Genomic DNA, 24,707 nt, shown 5'->3' with positions numbered 1-24,707 from the left:
CCAAATAAACAAAAACCCCACAATACACACACACCCCAACCTCCCCCCCCCAAAAAAAAACTCAAAAACCAACACATACCCCCAGAGACACCTAAAATTACACAAAATAAATTATGTTTTTAAAATAAAATGAAACTTCACTTAAGCGCTATTTATCTGTTATAACAACCAGATCATCTTCACAAACTCTTGCCTGCCATTGCCCAACCAGCACAAAAACAAAGTGAAGACAGGTTCCTCATGGTTTTGAGATACAAAGTCCTTATTGTACTTTCTCAGTCCACAACTCTAACATATCCTCATCTATTTACTCTTCTTCCCTAGCCAAACACTCATAAAAGACAGTAATTTTTCACTTGATATCATTTTGCATTTAACAAAACCCGTCTGCATCTCAGCCCTTCAGTGGAACACATCTTTTCAGGACTACCAGTTTATGCAACAATTGTGTTTTTCTTATCCATTCCCTTCCCTTCTATGTGTTCACTGAACAAAACCTCAATATACCAAAGGAAGCCAATTTAGATTTTCAGTTTGACTTACTTCCAACCTATTTATCCTTCTTAAGCTAAAAATTAACTCCTAAAGCTAGGAAAAAAAGAATACTCATATTTCAACCTTCAACCTTCTTACTTGTATTCATGGCTGCCAATCCTTGGCAAAATCTATACATCCTCTGAAATACTGTATGTTTTCCTCCCCTTTTTCCTACTCTTCCCACCTGAACTGTCATCACTGGGAAAGATCCTGCAACACCATTCCAGCTATGACTGCCTACTCAGTACACTCTTCAGAGTTCAGGCTACAGAAAGACTTGCTCAGTAAGTCATGCAATTGTTCTGCATTCTCAATTACTGAATCACTGAAATATATTTTTCCCGAGTTTCTTTCATGACCCTATGTATTTTAGCATTCATTTTACAGTGAATGAAACACTACAAGAACTACTTTGTTGTAACTTAACTGCTAGTTTGAGTTTACAGGAAGAGAGCTGACCATACACTAACACAAGAGGTACAACAGAGAGCTTCACAGTTTCAACAATGAACAAATACCTCCGCCAGAGATACCATAGTTTTGCTAATACCAATCAATGTGAATTGCTTTCCAGTTATTCACTGCCAAAGCATACCATTTCATATTCAAGTCCATTATCACAGTTCAAACATTGCATCTTCCCCCAGCTATACAAAGTACTGGCATGAAATTATGAAAGCTCTCCTTAACTTCATTTTACAGCATGCACTTTCATTTTCCAAAACCTTTTTCAAGATAAAAGATGCTCTGGTAATAAGTCATGTTCTTTAGGATTCCTGATAACCACCACAGGCTTTCCTCAGGCCTTCTTCCCCCTCATATGATTGTTGGCTTTTCCTTACTCCTACTAAGCTCCTTTGCCATTCCCTATTACTGACAGTCTCCTACAATTGTCTAGCATTAACAGCGTTATCCTGCATGACAGGGTAACAAGCTAGAAGTGCTTTTACTCCAATGCTCCCTCTCCAATTGGTCAGCATTTCTAGTTCTCCTTAAACTGGATTTGCAAGCTGTGACATTATCTCCATCCGAGACTATTTTGGTTCACTAGGTACACCTTGAAAGTACTCAGCCGACAGCACACACGGACCCATGCTGTCCAACACAAGCAGCTGGGCTCACTGTCTCTGTACAAAGGACACCAGCTTCCCAGCACCCTACTCCAGCACATGAGGATGCAACAGATTACCCAACAGCGAGGCCACAGAAATCAATGTAAATTCTCAGCACTGGTTCTTCAGCCATACAACCCCCAAAGCATCTCTGACGTAAGCCAGGCATCCAGTGGCTTCTCCTATTTTCACAAAAGCCAGTAAGGTACCATTATAACGTTTTTGTGTAAGCAGTCCCAAAGGGAAGCACACCACCAAAATCCTACATATTTGATTCTAGACAGTTTCCTACAAAAGCCACCATCCCCCCATGTTGTTCTGCACTTGCAGTTGTCACCCAGCATGGTCCCTGAACACTGGGAGTATCTGCTATGCAGACAGTGCAAGATAATGGACAGATGAGGGGTGGGAGCCAGCATCTTCAAGAGCAATTTCATTCCATCACTGTTTAAAGCCACCGGCTGCCTTTTATTTAGTTATTCCTTTCAGTTTGCTTAAGCTTGGCACGTTATTTGAACGTGTGCAGGCTAGAGAGACCTTTGTGAAGGACTTAAGCATTTTCCCACCTACACTTGCCAATGTTATGAAGTATCTGAGTAATGGCCAAGCCTAGAGAGACATTTACAGGCCTGCAGATGCAAGGTTACAAGAAAACTCAATTAGACTAGACACCTCACTGTCACTGACTGACCTACCAATCTCAGTGTTTATGTAAATCACATCACTTCTTTTCATACTTTTCATTCTTTAGATATGAGAGTAGTTTCTACAATTATTTGTGCAGCCCAGAATCAGCTGCAGTGGCAGAAGTAAAATTCTCCTCTGCTCAATGTTCAGAAATCCTCAAAGACCTGATTATTCAGCACCTTTTAAGACAAAAGAAGGCATGAGAATTAATTTTTTAAAGTTTGCTTCAAAAAAAGCAATGCCTGTGTTTTGGAGAAAGAAGATGCAAATATTTTTCCCCTCTTCAACTACAGTGAGATGGCCAGAAAAACTCCCCTGAAACCTCCTCACCAGTACAGTACACTTTGACTTGCATTACACAGAGTTCACATTTGTTACAGCACCGAGGTTATCTGGGGGAAGATCCTCAATAGTGAGTCAGGCCACTCAGCATCCAATATCACAGAAATCTCTTCAAAAAGCCAGCAATTCCTTCTTGGTCTAACTTTACTTCTTTCCAGGCTGATTCATCATCACATATTTCTGAGCATACTTTCATCCAAACCCAGGGATATGAATGGAGGTCCTGAAAAGGAGCTGGAACACTGCAGCAACAGTTCCTCCCCCACACCTTAGACTGAGTCTCACCTCCCTGTCTGTCTACTCCCAGTGGAAGTCAAACTGCAAGATTACTTCTGCCTTCTGAGTACTGAACAACCTACCTTACCTAAAGGTTTCTAACCTGTAATCCCCAGATAACTTCCAAGTGATTTAAAAGAGGTAACAAAGAATGAAGTAAAGTAAATCAGCAAATCAGCCAAGAGCACGCTGCTGTACTTGGGACATTTAAGAAAAAGCTTCAGAAAAAAAAAACCCAACAACAAAAAAACCCACCCTAATTCATTTAGCTGTGACAGGTACAACTGAATAGTACGAACAGTACTGGAGGGCAAGGAGGAAGATGATGAATGTGTTCAACTAAGCATGCAAATGACTTAGAAAGATGAAAATGCTAGTTATCTGTACAGGACTTTTGCCTGGTTACCAAGACTAGACATCTATCTAAAAGTCCCGTACAGATTAACAACATTTAAGATCTTATTTGTTTGCACTAGGTACCGTTCTCTCAGAAATACTGTCCTGCACAGGATTTTTACCCAGCTTAGCAGTTTACTCAAGGCTATCACAAATGGCTGACCACAACCAGGCAGATCTCAAGAGGGACCCCTGCAACCTACTTACTAGCTCTTCCAGATCTTCACAAAGCCATTACACAGTTGCACCTTTGAAATCCCATTCAATTCCCATCTCAGCTAAAAAGAGATTCGGTATGGCATCTGGTAATAGTTTCAAGGTTAGGAATAAAAAGGGTTTAGATACAAGTTTTTATTCAATTCTCCTCAGAACAACTACAAGCAAAACCCTGCATTTATAACTCCCCTGAAGACACAAACATCAACCCCATTTAGGCTGAGCTCTGAAGTTATAGTTTGCATGCGGCTGTTAAGCAACCGAAGTCACTCAAGACAAAGCAGAAATTTTCAGGATCAAGGTTCAAATGACTTTAAGTCGTTGGATGTTTTTTGGCAGCCTCTTCTGTTCCAGACTGTTTTGTAATTGAAAAACAGAGCCCCAACAACAGTGTCTTGCTGGAACACTAAGACGGGTGGAGGGAACATGCTTCTGAGGTTAAAGTGCAACCTCATTAACAGAAGTAGTGTAGCCTGATACCTGATACCAAATTCTGCTATTAATCTAGACAGTCAAGGAACCTTTGTTCACTTCCTTCCACTTCACTCTGAAGCATCCCAGACTGGCTAGTACAACATTCCCTTGCAGCACAGAAAGCTGAAATTACCCAGAGTTGTAGAAGATCTTCTTTGCAGCTCACCAGTCAGCTGTTTTTTGTAAGGAACCGGTGACCTCAGAGACTGAGCCCTGGTGGGATGCTGAGGACTGGACCAGCCACCACTCAACGCTTGTGGATCACTCTGTCCTGCCTCTGCTCTCTCTGCCGGGGATGAAAGCCTGCCATCATCTGGAGTTGACAAAAAGCAAAAAAACAACTGTTCAGACATGATAAAGAAAAATAGTAGTGCATGCAAAACTAAGGGTAAAAAACTGTCATAAATAGCTTGTTTGGATCACGATCATACATAATAAAATGTATGAAATTTTTGTCTGAAAAGTACCATACAAAACATGGAAACAGGTCAGTATGTAGAACTTGTCTGTCAAGGCTAAGGCTATTTCAGAAATACCCCTGCTGTGAAAAGTATCTAAACAAACAAACCAACCAACAAACATTAATTATTCTTGCTCTATGGAATAGCTACACTTGATTATCAGCTTCTGCCCTGAAAAGAGTTTTTCAGTTATGTTAGAAGCCAGCACTGAGGCCACATTAAAGTTACCACAGCCTTTAATAAACCACCCTTTTCCATCAGAGGATCAAGTATAGACAGGTTCCCAATGATTCCAGTAACATGCCCATTTTGTGTGCTGTTTCAAGGTTGTTTTACCATTCCTTCAACACAATACTTTGCTGACTCCAGCTACATTTCTCAGAGACAAACAAGTGAAGCCAATATTGACCACGTCTTATGCTACTTTCAATAAATTAATAATGACGGGAGATATTCTACTATGCAAACTAATAGCAGTCATACCAAGTAATTATTTTTCATTCTGCATAATAAGAGTCTGAACAGATCAGTTTGCTTATGCAAAAAGCTATCTTGGCCCTTCTTCCCAAGCCCAAACATTGAGAAATATGCTTAACAGAGCTGGACAGCGAACAGACTAAACAAAGGCAGCTGACCAGTTGCCATTTGCTGCAAAGAGAAACACAGGTTTTGTACAAAACCAAGGTGCATTCATTCACCACTCTTTGCAGTATATTTCTTTGAAACAAAAGAGAGAGAAAACCTCACATGGTTCTTTAAGAGCTTGCCACTGAGAATCTAAGAGTTTCACGATACATGTAGCACAAAGGCCAAAATCAAGTAGTACCTTTTAATATAGAAAACCTTCCTAACACTTCAGACCTATTGATGGCGAATACCTAAGACATGCAAACTAAGGGTGGATTTCCTGTAAACACACTGCTTTATTGCAGCTCAGCTGCCACCCAACTGACGGTACAAGATGCAGAGGAAGGCGAGGAGCGGAGGAAGTCTGGAATAAGAACTTGCATTGGAAGGACAGGCACATATTTTGCTCATATAGGCTGGCAGAGCATTACTCCTGCTTTTAGCCCAAAAAAACTTCATACAGGCAAAGGAAACCCAGATGCTCAGCTAAGAACCTATACAATGCTATCTGCTAACTGGCTTGCCTCTGACCTTCATGGGCAGCGACAGATTTCTAGCTGCAAGATGCTGGCTATCTTCTCCCACAGAAAAGCTCTACTATGTCACGCAAAATCAAGATGCAACATCCCTCACAAAAGAACTGACGCACTATCCATTTGGCCAGCCGTCTGGCTCTTGTATTACACTCTTGTATTCAGAGGTGTTTTTACAAGTTTATGTGGCAGCAGAGAGCATCAATAAAACAGACAGCACACAATCCACACACACACATTTCTTCAAGCACTTACCTCTGCTGAAACGGAAAAGATTTACAAAAGAGCTGTAGGCTGATTTAAAAGGAGGCTCATCCTGGTCAGGAGTCAGGGGTTTGAAATGAGTGAGATGAGACGGACTACTAGGAGAATGAGGTAGTTCACTGGTAGAGTCCAGTGTCGGAGACCTTTTGTCATCTGCGGCCATTTCACGTGCCCTGGAAAGAGTTCAGCAACATGCGTTATACACAGGGTGGTGAAACAGAACATCTTCAGTCAACTGAAGAGAAGGTGTCTCGTTAGATGCTAGGTGGGAAACATTCACCCCATCTACCACAGACATCGGCTGTTAGCACAGGTTAAGAGTGCCAGAGTTAGGAGCCCATGTCCCCTGTCTAGCCATTAGCAAGAGATCAGCATCTCTCTGCAGAGAGCAATTCAGAGCTCCTAGTTAAACATCCAGAGCAATCAAAGTAAGTAAACAGCCACTACACTGCCTGACTACACACTCCAGATGCTGTTTTATGGGAACTTGAAATTTTCAATGGAGAGTCTGCATGCATATCACAAAGAAGTTTTAATCTCAGCTCCAGAGAAGAGCTGTCAATGCTGTGACTTCTGCAGCCCTTATAACAAGAAAACTGAAGACAGGCACACCTCAGCAAGCACAAGACACTCATCGTTTGGCCAAGTTCACTTCAGAATGAGAAATCGAAATGAACTGCAAACAAAAACAAGACTGAAAGATTAAGTTTGGTGGCACACTGCTTCCTTCCCCTCCACACTACAATACAGGGCCTTGTGCAAGTTTCTAGGGAAGCAATTCAAAGTATCATTTATTTGTTGTCATATCTAACACCTCCAAACTTCCTTGTTTTCAAAAGTAGCTACGTTAAGGAAAAACAAACAAAAAAAAAGCCAAACCACATCCTATATTAGAGGAAGCCATAGCTGTTAAGCTTATTTACTGTGTACCAAAGCCTTCATACGGCCAAGAGTCATGCTTTCCCACAGCCCATATTCTTTAACCTCAATGCACACCTGATTTCTTCCACTCTGCCTCACTAAGCCTGCACTTCTAGTCTGTTAGGCTGCCTTCATCTTTGTTTAAGCAAGACTTAGTGAAACATTTGACGGAGCAGGAACATGGGGAGCTGATGGAACCTACGAGTGACAGCTAACTTTTACCTGTGCCAAGGATCAAAACCCTGTATGAGTCTACTTCCTGCTTAGCAGCTGATACATGCTCCTTCACGAAATACCAGTTTCCAGTTTCCACAACTGCTCCTTAGAATCTACAGGCATATTTTGCTGACTAGAACATTTTCTTCCACCTTCTAAGAAACCACACTAAAAATCTATGCGGTCCAGAGAAAATCCAGGTGGTTGACAAGTGACACTGGAAGTGCTAACAAGCTGCGTGCAGCTCATGTGGCAAGGTTTGACCACTCCTGCAACAAACGCGCAAAAGATGGTATCTGCGAGTGAATCATACAACTTCTCAGTAGACTTTTCCTTGTTGCTCTGTATAGTAAGCACCTTCAGTTCAGAGCTTCTCCTTATATTCACATATCCTTAAGAAAGAAAACAGAGGGACGTCATTCACAAAGTTCTAAGAGAAAGTCTGGTCAGGTTCTTTATGTAAGGTCAAGTCTTAAGCCTGCCATGCTTCCGCGTCCTTCTTCCCCATAAGTCATAGTATTTTTTTTTCTGTTGTGCATTTCAGCAATATTATTCCAACAACAGATAATTTGAACATGCTTAAAATACCAGAGTTCATGGAAAATGCCATCAAGAGCACGTCTTCAGGTAAATTTGGAATTTTTTCTTCAATACTTAAGGCAACTGATAACTTGCTTTTTAAATGTTGAATGTACGACACTGCTGTGCTCCCACACACACCACCACATTAAAAACGTTGTTAGGAAGTCAACCAGAAGTCTTACAAGAAACTACGTCCATCTCCCAGCAATTGGATATAGCCTGGCAAGACAGGAAAACAAGGAAGCCTCTGAACTTGCACACCTCATATATGTGATTTTGGAAAAATAACCTTTAGCTTCACGGGAAAAACAAATACACAGTAATTGTGTCTGTGACAGCAGTACCAGCCTAATTAAAACAGATTGAGAAGACGAGCACTGTACTTGGCATTGCCTCCAGAAACACCTGGATTTTCTGTGCTGCACAACATACTAGCTACGGCATGTATCACCTATTCTTAAAGCGATTTAGTTCTCCCACTAAAAGGAAAACACTCCCTCCCCCTCCAAGAAAAAGGGAAATAGTCACTTATTCGTGTATTATGGGGAATCAGAAAGGGGTCAACATATCAGTCACCAGGCACAAAACCACATCTTCCTCAGGATCCTTACCAAACAGCCACGGGGGGTATATCTAGAGACACTTTAGGCTGCAACGTCTTCAGCAATCACCGATTCACCACCGACAAAACAGAGAGCACGAGTTCGGGTGCGAACCCCCGCAGGCGTTCAGCAGCTGCACCCGGAGCGGCTGGGACACCCCGCACCCCACGGAACTGACCCAAACCGCTCAGCGCCAGAGGGGCCGCGCCACTCCCCGTCACTGGATGTCACCCCCGGGCACCCGGCTAACGCGCCCCGGGCGTAAAAGCTGAGCAGCCGTAATTTAAACATAACTGCATCACGCGCACACAGGCTGCGCTTCCAACCTCGGCGCCGGCGCCGGGCGGGCGGCTTCGCTTTCCTTCCTGTTAAGGGGACGCCCCTACCACCTTCCCCCGCCACAGAGAGGCACCCAGCTGGGATGGCGGACCCGGAAGATCACCTGCGTGGGGGCGGGAAGGAAGCAGCGGAAAGCTGCTCGCAGGCAGCGGCCACGCAGCAACCCCCAGGCCAGCCTAGGAGCGCCGCTACCAGGGACGGGGCCGGGTCCCACAGAGAGGGTCCGCGTACCCCGGGGAGTCCCTGCCGCGGGCCCAGGCGGGATCGCCTGCTACCGGAAGGGCTGTCCTCACCTGCTCCCCGCGGCAGCAGTGTCGGTGCGGGGTGCCGGGGCGCAGGCCCAGGGCGGCTCCGCCTCTTTTCACCCCCCGCCCTCCCCGGCGCCGGCCCGCCCCTAGCAACCCGCCGCGCTGCCGCCAGCCCTGCCCAATCGCCCGCCGATGGCGTCGCTCCTCGCCGAGGCATCGCCAATCGAGGCTCGGCGCCGATCCACCCGCCGGCGGGGCCCGTGGGGCGGTGTCCCCCGCCCCGTCACTGCGCTCCGCCTCCGCGCTGGCGGGAGGCTTCTTCCGGGCTGTGGGAGCCGCCGCCAGCATGGCAGCGGAGGGAGCCCGGGCAGGCGAGTGTGCCTCCCTGGGGTTCCACCCCGGCCCCGCAGGGCGGAGAGCCCCGCTTCCCGGGCGGCCGTAGTGCCGACATGGCCGCTTCAGCGCCACCAAACGTGTCCGTGCCCGCCCGTGTGTCCGCGTATATTCCCTGGGCTGGGCAGCGGAGCCGTTTCGCCGGCACCCCGCCACCGGAGGCTAGCCAGCACAGCCTCCCCGGGTCCCGCTCCAGTAGCCCGGACACACTCGAACCCCCTCGGCGCCCAGGCCTTCGTGCCTGCCAGCGCCATCTGTGGCGGCGCAGGCCACTTACTGTCTCGGGAGAGCGCGGAAAAGGCCCGTCCCGGCGGGCAGCCCACCGCGCTGCCGCCTGCCTGGCCCGGTGGGACGGCCGCGGCGCGGTACGTGCTGCCGCGGCCTCCTCACAAGGGGGCATCGGGCGCGCAAAACCCGGGCAGAACCTATGGAGCGGAGACCGCCCTGGTCCAGGGCCGAGCAGCCACGCCCCCCGCCGGCCCGCCCCGCTCGGCGCCGGGAGGAGGGGCCGTGAGGGGCGGGCGGGGCCGGGCGGCGGCGGGGGCGCGGCCCCATAAAAGGGCCGGCGCACAAACGGGCCCCGTATCGCCGTGAGAACCGGACCGGCACCGCCAGCAGGTAACGGGGCTCGGCGCCCCAGGGCCCCGCGGGTGGGGCGGGCTGGGGCCGCACCGCACTGTACCGCACTGCGGTGCGGGGGGCCGCGCCCTTTGTCCTTCCCCTCCCAGGCGCAGCGTCCTCCGCCCTGCAGACGGGCCCCGAGAGGGTGGCTTTGTGTTTTAAGGGCCTTTTTTTCCTGGTGGTTCGGGGTGGGAGCTCCGCGGCCCGCTGCCTGCCCGGCCACAGGAATCGATGAAGACGCCCCAGGTGCTGAGGGGGTGCTTGCAGTCCAGACTCGGCCTCCCTGGCCCTGGGCTGGGCTTTCTCCACTCGCAATCCAGATATGTCTTAATAGTCAGTGGTGTCATCTAGTGCCGGTTACGCTTAGGGCTCCTCGGTATTCCGGGGCAGCGCCCCCGGGGTGCCGCTGCCTGGATTTCGGCCTCCGTCGTGGCCTGGTCGGCAGGTCCTACCTGTGGCGGAGGCGGTGGCCTGCCTGCATCGCCTCGTCGGGGGCGGGCGGGGATGGAGGGCAACGCAGCCGAAAAACAAGCACAGGCAAGATCTGGGTTAGAGACAACGATCTGCACTGCGCTGCCTGGGAGCCTGCCTGGTCTGAAGGGTTCTTCTGTAAACCTGAATTAAGGAGTTGTTGCAATGGTTAATTATTGTCTGTAGGCCCCGAGTCCTTCTTGAGGACCAAGGAGTATTTGGAAAGTCACAAAGTTTCTTCTAAGCTGCCTTGGCTAAATGCCTGGGTTAAGTGTATTTAAAGAAGGGTTGCTGTAGGAGAAAGACCTTGCTGACTTTCAGTGGTTCTGGAGAATATAAAATCAAAGGGAAAGAGTGACAGAAAGAGTTGAACTCTAGGGAATGTGTGCTTTCTTAGAAGAGCCTCTTGGCCTGTTGGCTGGTGCGCAGAAGAGGGATGCTCCTGCAGTACTGCCCATGCATGTAGAGAAACCAGGGACATTAGTGTTTGAGGAAGGGAAAAGTACTGGGACCATGATCAGATAAACGTGAAGGATGCTGTCAGAGTTGTTAAGGTGCTGCAGTTCCCACATATCAGTGGATATGTTTCTTTGTGTTCCCTGTGTGACAGCAGCACCATTACAGGTCTGAAGCCAGCTTTGCAAAACCTATTGCTATGACTGACATAATCTGATTTGTCTAAGTAGGGACCAAACCACAAAACAAGTGATGGTGGGTGGGTGTTTGTGTACATTTTAGCTTAAATGAATCAGACTGTTTCTCAGACTGCGTAAGTGCCAAAAGCAAAACTGAAGTCTCCTGGGTAGTAATCCTGTGCCTAGGCCATGGGAGTGTGACACAGTCCTTATTTGGATAGTCACAATTGGAAATTGGGCCCAAAATACTTGCATAAATCAACTGAGTTCAGACAGAGGGTGGTCACGTGAAGTTAAAGTTTCCAGGAGGACTAGGGAGGCCTAATATAAGCCAAGATATTATCTTTCCTTGGGATAGGAGTGCCTTGGACTAGTTAATTTTTCAAGTTTATGTGCTCATAGTAAATAGAGTCTCAGTAACTTGCAACCTCATTTTACTTTTTTTTAATTTTTGGTCTTTAAAAAGTTTGAAAAAGCTTGATGTAGTAGTTAGAACGTAACTTAGAAAGTTTATTCTCTTCCTGGGCTAAAAATGTTTAATGAATTGGATTTTGGAAGTACAGCACAAGTACAGTTAGTTTAATTAAAAATATATAAAAAAAAAAAGTTGAACAAGTGAGCAGTCTTCCCATGTGCTTGTAACCTAGGGCCCTTGCATTGCAAAACCTCACACCTTGGAATAACTTCATCTAGGTGAACAGGCTCTGTGTTCAGTAGGATCCCTCATTCTGGGTAAAGCCATTCCTGGACCTTGGTATCTGAGATTGCAACGTCAGACACAAGGGCTTGGTATCTCACTGTAGTATCCCAACAGCTGCATACAAGAACGGGGCTGTCTTGGGAGGAGGAACTTGCCAAGTCATAGCTCTTGCATAATCAGAGCTGAGAACCGAGAAACTGTGGCTGTTAGAAAGCAGGGCACTGTGTTAGAGCAGTTCAGTGGCTTGTGGGGTTGTTTTTTGTTGAGGAAGAAAGTCCCAGTAGAAGGGCAGAGTTCAGGTTTATTTTTTGAGGCTTTGTGAACAAATATCTTGGGGAAACTGTGTTCCATACAGAAAACAAACCTGTCTAATATTTATTTTAACAGCAGAACTAAAGCTTGCCGGGAGAAAGTACTCTTGATGTGGCACTTGGATTTCTGTATCTGTTTCCTTCCTTCCTGGGGAAGGAAGCTAATAAAGAAGTCGACAATGTATTAATCTCAATAGCGCCAGCAATATGACTTGTAATTAAAATAATGTCCATTAGCCCCTGCTTTTCAGAAAAAGGGGGAGAAACAGGCAACTGGAGTAGTTGTACTACTCATGAAAATCTGAAAACTCATGAAATCTGAAAATAAACAGTGCTCATCTGTTTCTGTGGAATTTGGGGGAAGAGTTTTCAAATTTCTTTGTACAACCATAATTAAAGCTCATGCACTTAAAACACACACCCTTAAATCTCAGATATTAACCTTTATTTTTGTCCTTGGATAGATCTCCCTAGGAGGTGGGGCTTTAAGAAAAATACTAGTTAGCATGAAACTAGAGATAAACTGTTATTCTTTTCAAGACTTCTAGGAGAGATCCTGTATGCTATGTTAGTAACTCTCTTCTAGTTGTGTTGTAAAAATGCAGGATACATGTATTGGTGATGTGTGTTGGCAGTTTTCAACTTAGGTTGTGTTTTTTATGTCTGTTGCAGCTCAAGATGTCTAAAAAAATCCATGGAGGCTCTGTTGTGGAGATGCAAGGAGATGAAATGACACGGGTCATCTGGGAACTGATTAAAGAAAAGCTGATTTTTCCTTATGTAGATCTGGATTTGCACAGGTAATGTCTCTTTATGACACACAGCTACTTTATACTGCAATTTGCATGTGTCATTAGGCATTGATCATGTTTCACTTAGCACTGAGAGCTGTATAGCTCCTCCTGCACTAGTGCAGAGAGGTTAATTAGCCCTTTTTATACTGGTAAAGTTCTCAGCAGCCTCCCCTGGTTAGCTTACCTAACGGCCAACCTCACAAAGTACTCTGGAAAACATGGGCTCATGACAAAGGTATTTTGTCAAAGTCCATTTGCAGCCCCTCTGGGGTTCCTCACAGCAGTAAGCAGTGAATGCTTAATTGTGAGTTAGCTTTTTTCTGTACTGTGCCTCTAAGAAGGTCCCTCACAGGCATGGTCTGTGTTTATCTCCTCTGTCTTGGCATTCCAGCACCTGGGCAATCTGCATGGCTTCCTGCAGCCTAAATAATTAGAAACATGGGGTGTTTCAGCCACTCCCTGGCTTGAAGCCTAACACCTTTGGACTCTGATCAGGTTTATGGATTCTTGACACCCCTGTTTGAAGACCTGCGCAAAGGGCAAAAGGGTGTTTGTAGGGCACAGACTCTGCCCTGATGTCTGTAAGCTTGAGCTGTGCTGCTGGCAGTGTGAGCTAACTGTTGCAATTATTGCCTGAGCCTGGGCTGTGCTCCTACACTCCCTTCTGGAAAAAACAAATACTATCAGCTGATATGGCAAAAGGGACATGCTATCTACAGCATCTGGTCAAGCAGAACAAATAACCTCTTAGCTTTCTAGCCATTGAGCTGTAATAGAGAAGTATCCAACTGCATTGCTTCTAGCCGTGTGGACAGAGGCCTTCAATGGTATCTGCCATTATTAAACCTACAAGTCTGACCTCTTCCGCTGCTCCTGGAGTCATTTGTATGCCACCTACATCAGGCTTTCTGCTTGCTGGTGTTGAGAACTAAGCAAACAGGAACCAGCAGCATAATACATGCACACAGTCTGGAGAATATCCCTTTTCAAAGAGGGGTGGGAGGAGGCAAAGCAGACCCCTGGCTGAGGCAACACAATGGCCAGATTCATGTACAGCTGGCTATGCTTCAGGGCTGTCCCACGCTGGGCACCCGTTGTTCTCCAAAAGCTATTAAAGCAGTGAGTGTGGGAAACGTGCTTCCTCTGACTGTTTGAGGGGAATATTGGCAGTTTTGCTGCCTGAACAGTATTGTGGGTCTATTGTCAAAGCAGTTTTTGATTTGAAGCCTAGTGTAGCTTCTTATGCTCAGTATATGAAGGAAGCCAGAACCCTCAGCACAAGAGGTTTGAAATAATGGCCCATATTCATCTGGGGGTTGTGCTGTTCCATATTGTTAGAATCCCAGACTGAAAGCTTCCATTGCCAGGAAGCTCAGAAGGGAAGGCAAAGGAGATACTGGCTATGTCCCATGCTGGCAGGGAGCCTCAGCCATCAACTGAAGTTGTCCTTTCTCCAACCTCCTACTAGCAGCAGAAGTATCAGTATACGAGCCTATGTTTTCTTCCACTCCAGCAGCATTTGCACTGGAAGAGGGATAACTTCAGTTATGACAGAGTGCTAGAACTACGCCCACAGGCACATATGCGGTCTGGTTTCTTTCCTGTTGGACACAAACAAATGTCCTGGGAAGTTCTGACCATCTTTGTGGGTTTGTTACAGCTACGACTTGGGCATTGAACACCGTGATGCTACAAATGATAAAGTGACTGTGGAAGCTGCTGAAGCCATAAAGAAATACAATGTTGGCATAAAGTGTGCAACCATCACTCCTGATGAGAAAAGAGTGGAGGAGTTCAAGTTGAAGCAGATGTGGAAGTCTCCCAATGGAACAATTAGAAACATCTTAGGTGGCACTGTCTTCAGGGAGGCTATTATCTGCAAGAACATTCCCCGACTGGTGTCTGGATGGGTGAAACCCATTGTCATTGGCCGTCACGCTTATGGGGATCAAGTGAGTCACTACAGTGCTTACCCCTCTGAACAGGCTTAGCCCTGACGGGTATAGAGCTACAAAGACTTAAGCATTGCTGTGCTGCTGCTTTATCCCTTGCACTCCACCTGGGATTGGGTCCTTGACAACACTTTGTATGGCACCTGCTGAAGTGTGGAGAGTGGTTCATGCCTCTCTTCCTTAGGCAGCGTAGCTGTATAAATAGCATTCAGAGGGTCTGTGCTTGGATTAGATAGGCCTGTACCTAAACACAGGGTATACCTCCTCTAAGTTATTTTTCTACACCTCTGCAAAATGTCTTCAGAAAATACCCTTTACACTGCCCATCTTCTTGCTTCTCAGAAAGACTTTTTGGTGGCAAATGTTGCTGGCAGCAAAAGTGGATCTGAGTGATTTTTTTTTTAATTATTTTTATTTTTAGAAGTAGATGAAGTTGCCTTCTGTGCTGTGGGTGTGGGTTTGTTTTCTTTGTTTTTTAAACTGTGATCTGCTTCTTAAATTTACTTGCACAACACTCCTGCAGAGTTGGTATTCATACTGGGCACATCAGGCTCTGTTTCCCTACCAAAGTAGGGAAACATTGTTTATCAGAGCCCTCCTGGCAGAGGTAGTACAAGGCCATGGACAGCCCTGGAAATGGCACTCAGTGTAGTGGCCTTTGGGCAACCCGGAGGACAAGTATCATCCATACAGTGTTACCATTACCCATGGAGAACAGTAAAGCAGCCAAACATGCCAAAAGAAAAGTCCTCTAGAAGAGCCAAGTGCTTAAATAGATGGGTAAAACCCCAAACTGAGAGCAAGTCATAAGATTAGCTGGAGTGGGAAATTAAAAGAATACTTTTCCAAGAGGAAAATACTTGCAGAGCCCTGACACTAGAAAAGAATGGGGTGCAACATCCTTAACAGTACTGAATAATTGAGAAGGTCAAAATAATAATAGGAAACAATGGATTAAGGGGGAGGATTGAAACCCTGACAGAGTATGAGATTAAAGTGAAAGGAATAATATAAGAACATGTAAAGGACATAGGAGCAAGACACTTCTGTAACTTCAGAACAGCTCAGGGAACTGATTTGCTCAACAGGAGGGAAACTACATGAAAAAGGGTGATGAATTTCAAGGAAATGTAACCTTAAATAGTACTGTTCTGGACAGTTGTGAAGATAAGGCACTATTTAAAAACTTGAAGTACATGTTGGCTCTTGAGTCTGTGTAGCTGAGAGGAGCAAAATGTGTATCCATTTACAGAATTCAAAGAACTCTTACTACAGATTGTCCTTTCAAATGTCATATCATGGATAGAAATAATGGTTTTTGTTAAGGTGCTGTATGATTCCCCCCTATTCATGAGATCAGTAGGTGTGATCTGAATGGCTTTTTTTGAGGCAGAGGGAGGATCCTTTCTACTCACAGACCACACAATGCTCTAGATATTTTTCACTTTAAAACTTCAGTGCCTCTGCAAAAATACATACTCTGCCACTTGATGAGGTCTAAGAATCTGTAAGGTTTTTCCCTTAAAGAGGAAGATCTCTTCTGAAACAGACACTCTTGACTACTTGTCTTTCTAATCTCAAGTAAAATAATCTGATGACCACATAGCTGAGTAACCAGAGCCTGTTCAATGGGGTTTTTTTGGAACAACTGGTATACTTTTCTGCACCCTGCCCTCCCAAGTGCAAGTTGTCTTTTATGTTTCGGTCCTCCTGATAGCTAAAATCATCATGGCTTTTTTTTTTTTTTAACAGTACAGAGCAACTGATTTTGTGGTACCTGGACCTGGAAAAGTAGAGATGACCTACACTCCAAAAGATGGAGGCAAACCAGTCACGTATCTGGTCCATAACTTTGAAAGTAGGTATTATCTCTAAGTTGTGATTAAAGCTGATATTTTTTGTTTAATTCAACTGAAGTATCATTCAGATTTGTTTGATCCGATATGACTTTGAGGTAGAGTGGGGAAGAAGGTCTGGGCCTTCTTCATTTATCTGGGAAGTACTGAAAGTTACTTGAAATCCTCCTGGGATTGAAGAAGCATATCAAACACACAATCATACTAGACTGGCCACCTGTCATGCTCCTTGTATGAGCAGCATGTATATTTTTTTGCTCCGATCGGAGGGAAACTTTCTGTCTAAACAGGGCTTGACCTAAGGGGAGATATATTTGAGAACAATTTGGGTATAATTCTTTCTGGTTTTAGTTTGTTTTCCTGGGCTTTATATAGGTTTGCGGTTTGTACCTTTCTTTATTAAGCAATCTTTTTTTCAATAGAAATGAGAACTGATGCTTACTCTGCAAAGTTGAAAGGAGATTTGACAAGGATGCTCCTGACCTTGTAGGCTCTAACTGTTTTAACAGATGCAGTCCTAAAGGTATTGGTGTCCCTACAAGCAATATTGCTGTGCTGCTTGTAGACATCGCGAGGCTCAGGAAGAGGAGTCCTGATGTTGCTGGGCTTTGTTGCATGAAAACAATTACACACAAGTTATTAGAACCCAGGGTGTATCTCTAAGGGTGGGATTCAGGAAAACATCACACAGGTCATCTCTCTTGCCTATCAGTCATCAAAGGGTTCCGGATTTGAAGCCTTATGGTGACCTATGTTTGTGAGTGTGCAATGTTTTGTTTCTAGCTACAAAGACCTAATACATCCACATAAAACACAGAATCCTAGGTTGTATGCAGTTGGCTTGGCAAACAGGTACCAAGACTGCCATATGACCCTATTTTGTAATACCTGATTACTCTGGCATTCTTGCTTACAGAAGCCAAAATCTCTGCTATTTCTTGTTGTACAGCCTCTTATCTGGCGTTCACCTGCTTCCACGCCAGTCCTAATCTGTTTTCATTTGATCAGTGACTTGTGAGCCTGTATTGGAGGCATCTGGCAGTTCCAGCTGCCAGTCTGATTCACTGCTCTGCTCTGCGTTGCATCAGTGAGCAGAGAGCAAGGAAGTGCAAAGATGGCAGATTACTGCTGTTGCTCTGGGGGAGCTCCCCTCCTCACAGATAACTGTTGTGCCAGCATATCTCCGCAGTGCATAAGGGAAGCTTGTCCTATTGCTGTACTAATATGTTCAACCTTGACACTGAATCAAGAGATTTTAGTGGGCAGTAGGACTGTATGATTACAACAGGGTCGTGGTTGGTTTGGGGTTTTTTTGACCTATCTGCAAATAAGCATTTGAATAAAACTTAATAGCTATCATCCAGCAATTATGAAATCATTGCTCCATAGGACATAGTCTCTGTAGCTTATCAGATCCTGTTCTGTCCTTGACTCACTAAGGGAGGTAAGAGGACAACGTGTATTTTCGCTGGTAACAACAGGAATTTAATTCCCTGCCAGTATCAACTTTAAATGACCTTGCTATCTGGCAAGCAGATAAAACTCCTCGGGCTTCCCCTCTTCATTCAGCATGCATGTGCATATAGTAACAACCATCTGGAGGCAGGAACAAATGGATATTAGGAAAAGGTATTTTCAAAAATAAAAAAACCGAAGGGGGTGTTTCCAGATCAAAGATCCCTAATAAAGGCACTGTGCAACAAACTACTTTTCACTAGAAACACAGAGAGCTGTGCTCTGAAGATGACAAAGCTTTTTCATGAGGCCCTAGACCCTACTTTCACCCACAATCAGCCTCTCCCATGATCTGAGTGTTACTTTCCCCCAGGTGAGCTGGGATGTAAGTTTAATGCACTTCCAGTCAGGCTGCTAACACATCTGTATCACACAATCTAAGTTATGTCAGTGCTGGTAGTTCCTCAGAGCCTTCTCGGGACTTTCCCTTGCACTCACATGACTGGCATGTTCTTCCCACAATTTGGTGGAAATGAGCCTGAGCAGATGAAACAAACCTGCAGGGCAGGCCAAACACATGCGCTGAAAAGGTGCAGAAATGCATGTGGGGACTTGTTCCCCTGAGCTAGGCAAAGCAGCTGGCTGCTGGAGTTACTTCTGAAGTGCAGTCAAAGCCTGAAGGCACAAGGTACTTAAGATGGGAGCAAACCCATTTCTAGCTTTGACTGACCCCTGCTCCAAGCTCCTCTACCGGCTGCTTTGGTAGAAAAGTACTCTCTATTATTTATCTGCCTAGTAGGAGTTCAAGCACACTCATTCCTGTCACAGTTTTGCTGCTTAGGCTGGATTAGGAAGAAACTACTTAGGGTTATTGGATCACAGTATTAAGATGTACCTAGCTGTAAAACAAAACCACCTTCCTATCCATGCATTGCAGGACTGCTGGAGCTGAGCTGATAGTGCAAAGTGAATCTTCTCCTGAAAGAGCCAGCCTTAAATTGAGAACTATATCAAGACACCTGGGGATAACACCAGCCTGACTGCCAGAGTGTGCTATGGGGAAACTGTCAAATCCTTAACCAAAACTAAATCTAGTTAATTCCTATCTGGTTTTCCTCTACTAACAGGCTGTGGTGGTGTAGCCATGGGAATGTACAATCTTGACCAGTCTATCAAGGATTTTGCCCACAGTTCCTTCCAAATGGCACTGTCTAAAGGCTGGCCACTCTACATGAGCACCAAGAACACCATCCTGAAGAGATACGATGGCCGCTTTAAAGACATCTTCCAAGAGATCTATGACAGGTAACTAGGATAGTTGTGTACTTCCTACCACACTGCATAAGTCTGCGCACTGTATCCTCTCCAGCCTTGTGAGCTGCTACGGTTAATTCAGCATTTTCAGACGCTTAGCAGCACTTTGGGAGGCTGCACACCTTCCCTGTTGCAGTCTCCCTTGTCCTGCAGGACACAGTACTCTGTTTAAAGCCCTGCTAAATGTGGCTGTGGTGTTCATCTCTCCTAATAGAGTCACAGATTCTCTATGGGCTCCTCTGTGATTCAGAAGCAGACTTACAATGGCCTAGCAAAGCAAGTGAGGAAAAAAAGAGTAAAGTGGATGCAAATTTTTTAATATTTTTTTTTTCACTCTTACCTCTATGCACCTCATTATGCATAATTACTTGCACAAATTGTGCAATCCCTGTTTTTATCTATGTGTCAAGGTGTTCTGGTTTGTGTTTTCCAGAGAATACAAGTCACAGTTTGAAGCCAAAAAAATCTGGTATGAGCATAGGCTCATTGATGATATGGTTGCTCAGGCCCTGAAATCTGAAGGAGGCTTTGTCTGGGCCTGCAAGAACTATGATGGGGATGTGCAGTCTGACTCCGTTGCACAAGGTATGAGATGTTTCCTGTGCTACACTGGCTTTGTAGCAATCCCTTGTGACCTTATGCTGTATCTTATGTAATGGCTCAGGAGGTGGTGTTGGGTCTCAGAACTTACATTTCAAACCTGTGGCCAGTCATGGACATATCAAGCAGGCAAAGAATTTCTGATTTCACTTTTATAAGAAAATCCATCAAATGCAGACTGTGTGGTTGCACTCCTTTACCGGATGGCAGCTCCTACCAACATAATAACCAATAGGCTTTCCATTCTAATGGAAGGCATCCAGACAGCTGGGATTCTGTCACTGACAGCTTGAGCTAAGCTGACTGGTGGTGAGCTTACTGGCAGGTGCTCTAGAGGTAAGTAAGAAAACCTTCAAGACCTAAAGCTACCTGTCAGGCGTAAAGATAGAGATTGATATGTTAAACTTTACAGACCTGTAGTGCTTGATCAAAATCCTATATAACCAAGCTGCCTGGTGCCAAAACAAATATGGATGCAGAAACCCACAGGGCAAGATGTCTGGCTTTATTGTAAAGTAATGCCAGTGAACTGCCTCCCACAGAACAAGGGTGTGTGTTGGACTACCGAACAAAGAAGCTTTCAAAGACACAAATCTCTAAAACCTACAGTGTTAGAAGTGATGTGAATGTCGATTTTTGCCAGCTCACGGTTCATTTCACTAGAGCAGATGCTCTTGATACGAAGTAAGTTTGTTTTGTATCACCCTGTGGGGAAGATAGCAATTGCCAGCCCTACACTGCTTGTTTAGGATTCTTTGTTCTCATACTGCACCTTTTCAGTAAAAATCTGTCCAGTGAGTTAGGTGAGAATACAAATTTTCCTGAAACGGTGCAGAACGTCTGCATATCTGTATCTCGTAGTTGAGCAGCACTTTCTGTTCAGACAAGCTGTTATTTCGACGTGTCAGGACTAGCCAGTTGTGTCAGCAGCACTGCTGTTCAGGAATACTCACATCAAGGCTGGGAGGATGTAGGGGGATTGTAGAATGGGGAGGGATTAAGCGGATTTTAAGGGGGCTGTCCAGAGGAGATACTGACTATTTTAAAATGTGTATTCTGTAGGCTATGGCTCCCTGGGGATGATGACCAGTGTGCTGATCTGCCCTGATGGCAAGACTGTTGAAGCAGAAGCTGCTCACGGCACAGTTACTCGTCACTACCGCATGCACCAGAAAGGCCAAGAAACCTCCACTAACCCCATTGGTGAGCTGCTTTTCACTGCCCTTCAGTGATCTCTACACATGAAAGAACAGGCTTGAGTAAGAACATCTGCATCCTTTCTGCAGAGAATTGCACCACTCAGTGGTGAAAATGGCAGTTCATAATTCATTTTTCTTCCATGGAGGTGCAGCCTGGAGCAAAAACAGGCTGGAATGGAGTGAGTGTGAGCAATAAGCTGGACCTAACCTGGCCTTTGAGACACACTCTCACTCTTCAGCAAACAATGGGTTTATAGCCACAACAGCCTTAAGGTTTAGGTTGTTTGTTTTTTTTTTTTATTTTACTCCCCTTCCTCATGCTCCAAAAGACCCAGCCGCCTTCCAAACCATGTACATACTTAAAAGGTAAGTGCACCTAGAATGGCACATGAGGGAAAGAATCCTGTACAATTGCACAGGGACCAGAGTGTAATGTAGTATTGAGAAGACGACTGCACCCTTCTATCATAAGAACAACTTTCTGTGTAACCACAGAGTCCTGCCACTGGTCACTGTTTCCGACTTGGGCAGGAACAAAGTAAGATAAAGTGTCACACACAGAGAGATTGATAGAGGCAGTGAGTACTTTCTAGGGTTTACTTTTCTTTAGAACTGCACAAAATGCAAAGGATGCCTAGATGAAGATAAGACTTCTCTTTCCCATATTGGATTTTCTAACTCTTTTTCTGTCTATTTTCAATTTTATTAATACTAAAAAATAATTACTGTTCCACATGACAGTTTAGAACAATGTTCAGGGAGTTCTGGAAGGACAGAGTAATCTAGTGTTCTCTCTCAGCCTCCATCTTTGCATGGACAAGAGGACTAGCTCACAGAGCTAAGCTGGACAACAACACTAGCCTCAAGAACTTTGCAGTTGCCCTGGAAGAAGTTTGCATTGAGACCATCGAATCTGGCTTCATGACAAAGGACCTTGCTGCCTGTATCAAAGGCCTACCTAAGTAAGTGTATGAAGTGATGGGCTGTGCTTGGAGGAGGCTGTTTTATTTGGTGTTTCTGAACAGCATTTGCTAGAAAGTTATTTTCCTATGTTGAAGAATTCCTGGAGTCTGGTCACAGAACAGGAATCATCTGTAGCCAATGCTGTACAAACAGAACATGAGATGCTCTGTGCCCCAGGTAGCTTAGTCTGGGTTGCGCTGTCCCTGCTATTGTGCCAAATGCGTGGTGTGGGGGAAATAAAGAAGGAACTGCAAAGATTTCTCTTATGACAGGCTGGCTACATTGGCCAGATCCCGCCCTGTCCATTTATTAGGGTGGAGACCTACTTCACTGCAAAATGCCACCTGGCTACCTTTCCTCTGGAGCCTTTTGGAAAAAACACCAGCCTGATGAGTAAGAGAGAACTGTCTTGGTTTTAGAGGCAAGACTTAGAGTTCTTTGAACAGTCTTCCCCTGCTTTGAGCATTTGAGTGGCTTTATAACTGATGTCTGTCTTGTTTTGTTTCCCCCCCTTAGTGTCACACGCTCTGACTACCTGAACACCTTTGAGTTCATGGACAAGCTTGCTGAAAACTTGAAGGTGAAGCTGGCCTCTCTGCCCAGACTTTAAGGCACAGGTTCTACTCAAGCTCCACTAACAAAGCATCTCCCACCTACACCAGAGTGGCACTGTATCACACTCTGTTGTGTAACATTTCAAATACTAGACAAAAATGAAAGTGTACACTTTTTTAAAATGTTTAAAAGATGTTTTCTTAAACCCCTTGAGCTGCTGGGCTAGGCCTTACTTCTGCCGAGCAGCTGAATGTGATAGTGTTCAAGCTCCTTGTGGGTCTGGCTTCCTAATGTCATTCACAGCAGACCTGAGATTTCTCTCCGTGACTTTATGATCTGTGTTTCTTTTCTCGTTTTGTCTCAGACTGAAAGCCAGCCTGTGTCACAGCTCTGGTCAAACCAGTGGTGACTTACTGTCCAACAGACCTTAGAAATGAGAACCGTCCTCATCTCTCCAGTACTGTCCACTGAGTATAAGAAGTGAGCTCAAAGGGCTATGCCAGCTCTACTGCAGCCCCTCTCTTCCTTAATTTATCTTTTAGTGCCAACCAGAGCTTAGTATCCTGATACTAAGGGATTTGGTCCCATTGCTACAGCCAGGACTGTAGCATTTGAGAAGAAGCACTTAGTAAATGCTGGAAACAAGCCCTATAGGCTAAGAGCCTAATAAAGCCATGCTGCAGTGTCTAAATGCAGGCCATGCATTTAGTTATACTCTTCTGACTGGATGTGAAGCATAGGAACTGTTACCTCTTCCCCCACCCCACAATTCATAAAGGTGCAAAACTTTTCTGCAGTTGTCTGGGCTATTACTTACCCTTCCTCTTGTGTGATACAGCAAGTCAGATTATGACTGTGAAAAACTATTCCATCCATAGTTTTGTGTTTGGGGTTTTTTTTTAAAGAATATTTTAGTTCAGACTAAAATAAAAGTCAACTAACATTCTTTGTGTCTCTCCTTCCTTTGTGTGATTTGGAGATAGGGGGAAATTCTGCCTCAGAGACTCCAGTACATGCTGGGACAGACTGTTGGAATGCAATATAGACACAAAATAATCTCTCCCTTCTTAGAATAGATTTTTAATTTTTTCTGGCCCATGGCAAGATGTAAGTGTAGCATGGTGGTAAGGTATCAGGTGGTATCAGGCAGTGCACAAGAACTAAACTTAAAGGTATCACTTCCACTGAAACTTTATTTTGGGAGTAACATAAACTCAACAAAGATCAGAAACTGGTTATACATGAGACAAACTCTCACCCTGCAGCTGACTAGCTATAAGTGGTGGTTAGGATAGAAATGCAAGGTTAGACTAGACCAGCTAGTGTTAACATTTGGTTTGGGATGAGCATGTGTTTGAAATGCAGCTCTACAACTGCTACCAGCTGTCACTGTGCCTTTAATGAGAGTGAACACAGTAGTCTGTTATTAACACAAGCACATAAGAAGTGCAGCTGGAAAAAGTCCTATTGCTGACCTATAGAAGCAATGGAAACAATCATCAGGAACATCTAGAGATCTATGTTCCTGCCTGGCTTCTGACATCAGTAGTTCAAATTACTGCGCCACAGCCCGGCAGGCCGTACTACAGCAGCACCTCTAACAAATTCCCTGTTATTTACTAGCTCCTTCCCAGCTTCCGGAGTTACAGAGTACCAGAGAAAGCTTAGTGCCTTTCAGGAAACTGAATAAATAAATAAAGGGGTATTTTTAAATCTTCTACTTTTTATTTGTTTGTTTTAATGTCTTATCAGTATAGCTTAAGTGTGAGCAATGTAGTAGCACTTACCTGACTGCAGATGACACTATTTTCCCTCTGTACCAACAAAATTTCCATCTTCTGGAGAAACCTGCAGAATACAGCAAGACCCAGTCTATCCTCATGAACTGGTGGATGTTGCTGAAGTGCTGAGGAGGAAAAGGAACACTTGTCTCTGTGTTGGGAGAAGCAGTAAGTGCAGTTATAAGAACAGAGCTTCCCCCTCCCTGCTTTCAAGGAGGCATGTTCCTTTCCCCTTTACTACCAATACAATCACTTCTTTTCCCCACTGCTCCCT

General features: G+C 45.0%; 2 protein-coding genes across 24 annotated transcripts in view; one reads left to right on the top strand and one right to left on the bottom strand.

Moving 5' to 3' along the window:
• PIKFYVE (phosphoinositide kinase, FYVE-type zinc finger containing) overlaps positions 1-9,717 on the bottom strand; it is a 78,197-nt gene extending 68,480 nt beyond the window's left edge. For 6 of the 23 annotated variants that reach the window (XR_012588238.1, XR_012588239.1, XR_012588240.1 and 3 more), the window contains exons 1-3: positions 9,504-9,717; positions 5,917-6,098; positions 4,174-4,353 (exon numbers count right to left, since the gene is read on the bottom strand). Coding sequence is in view for 15 of the 23 variants with exons in the window: in XM_074593999.1 (XP_074450100.1) it covers positions 4,174-4,353; positions 5,917-6,088 (352 nt within the window). In the remaining 8 variants the exon portion in view is untranslated. The other 17 variants (XM_074593993.1, XM_074594001.1, XM_074594005.1 and 14 more) reach the window with 12 other exon arrangements.
• IDH1 (isocitrate dehydrogenase (NADP(+)) 1) lies at positions 9,711-23,598 on the top strand. Its single transcript, XM_074594032.1, has 9 exons — positions 9,711-9,844; positions 12,637-12,764; positions 14,419-14,710; positions 16,463-16,568; positions 19,149-19,326; positions 19,769-19,920; positions 20,998-21,138; positions 21,934-22,096; positions 22,614-23,598. Exons 2-9 carry the CDS (start codon positions 12,643-12,645, stop codon positions 22,705-22,707), a joined length of 1,248 nt encoding a protein of 415 aa, XP_074450133.1. The 5' UTR covers positions 9,711-9,844; positions 12,637-12,642; the 3' UTR covers positions 22,708-23,598.
• The last annotated feature ends 1,109 nt before the right edge of the window (positions 23,599-24,707 follow it).

The sequence above is a fragment of the Larus michahellis genome, chromosome 7, assembly GCF_964199755.1.
Source record: "Larus michahellis chromosome 7, bLarMic1.1, whole genome shotgun sequence".
NCBI lineage: Eukaryota > Metazoa > Chordata > Aves > Charadriiformes > Laridae > Larus > Larus michahellis.
The sequence above is the reverse complement of the archived record's forward strand: the minus strand, read 5'-3'. Positions and strand labels throughout refer to the sequence as shown.

Excerpts from the sequence above, each read along its gene's own strand:
- IDH1 (XM_074594032.1), top strand. The coding sequence starts at position 12,643 with ATGTCTAAAAAAATCCATGGAGGCTCTGTTGTGGAGATGCAAGGAGAT. Across the intron at positions 14,711-16,462 it reads GTCACGCTTATGGGGATCAA|TACAGAGCAACTGATTTTGT; the intron begins GTGAGTCACTAC and ends TTTTTTTAACAG. Across the intron at positions 19,327-19,768 it reads TTCCAAGAGATCTATGACAG|AGAATACAAGTCACAGTTTG; the intron begins GTAACTAGGATA and ends TGTGTTTTCCAG.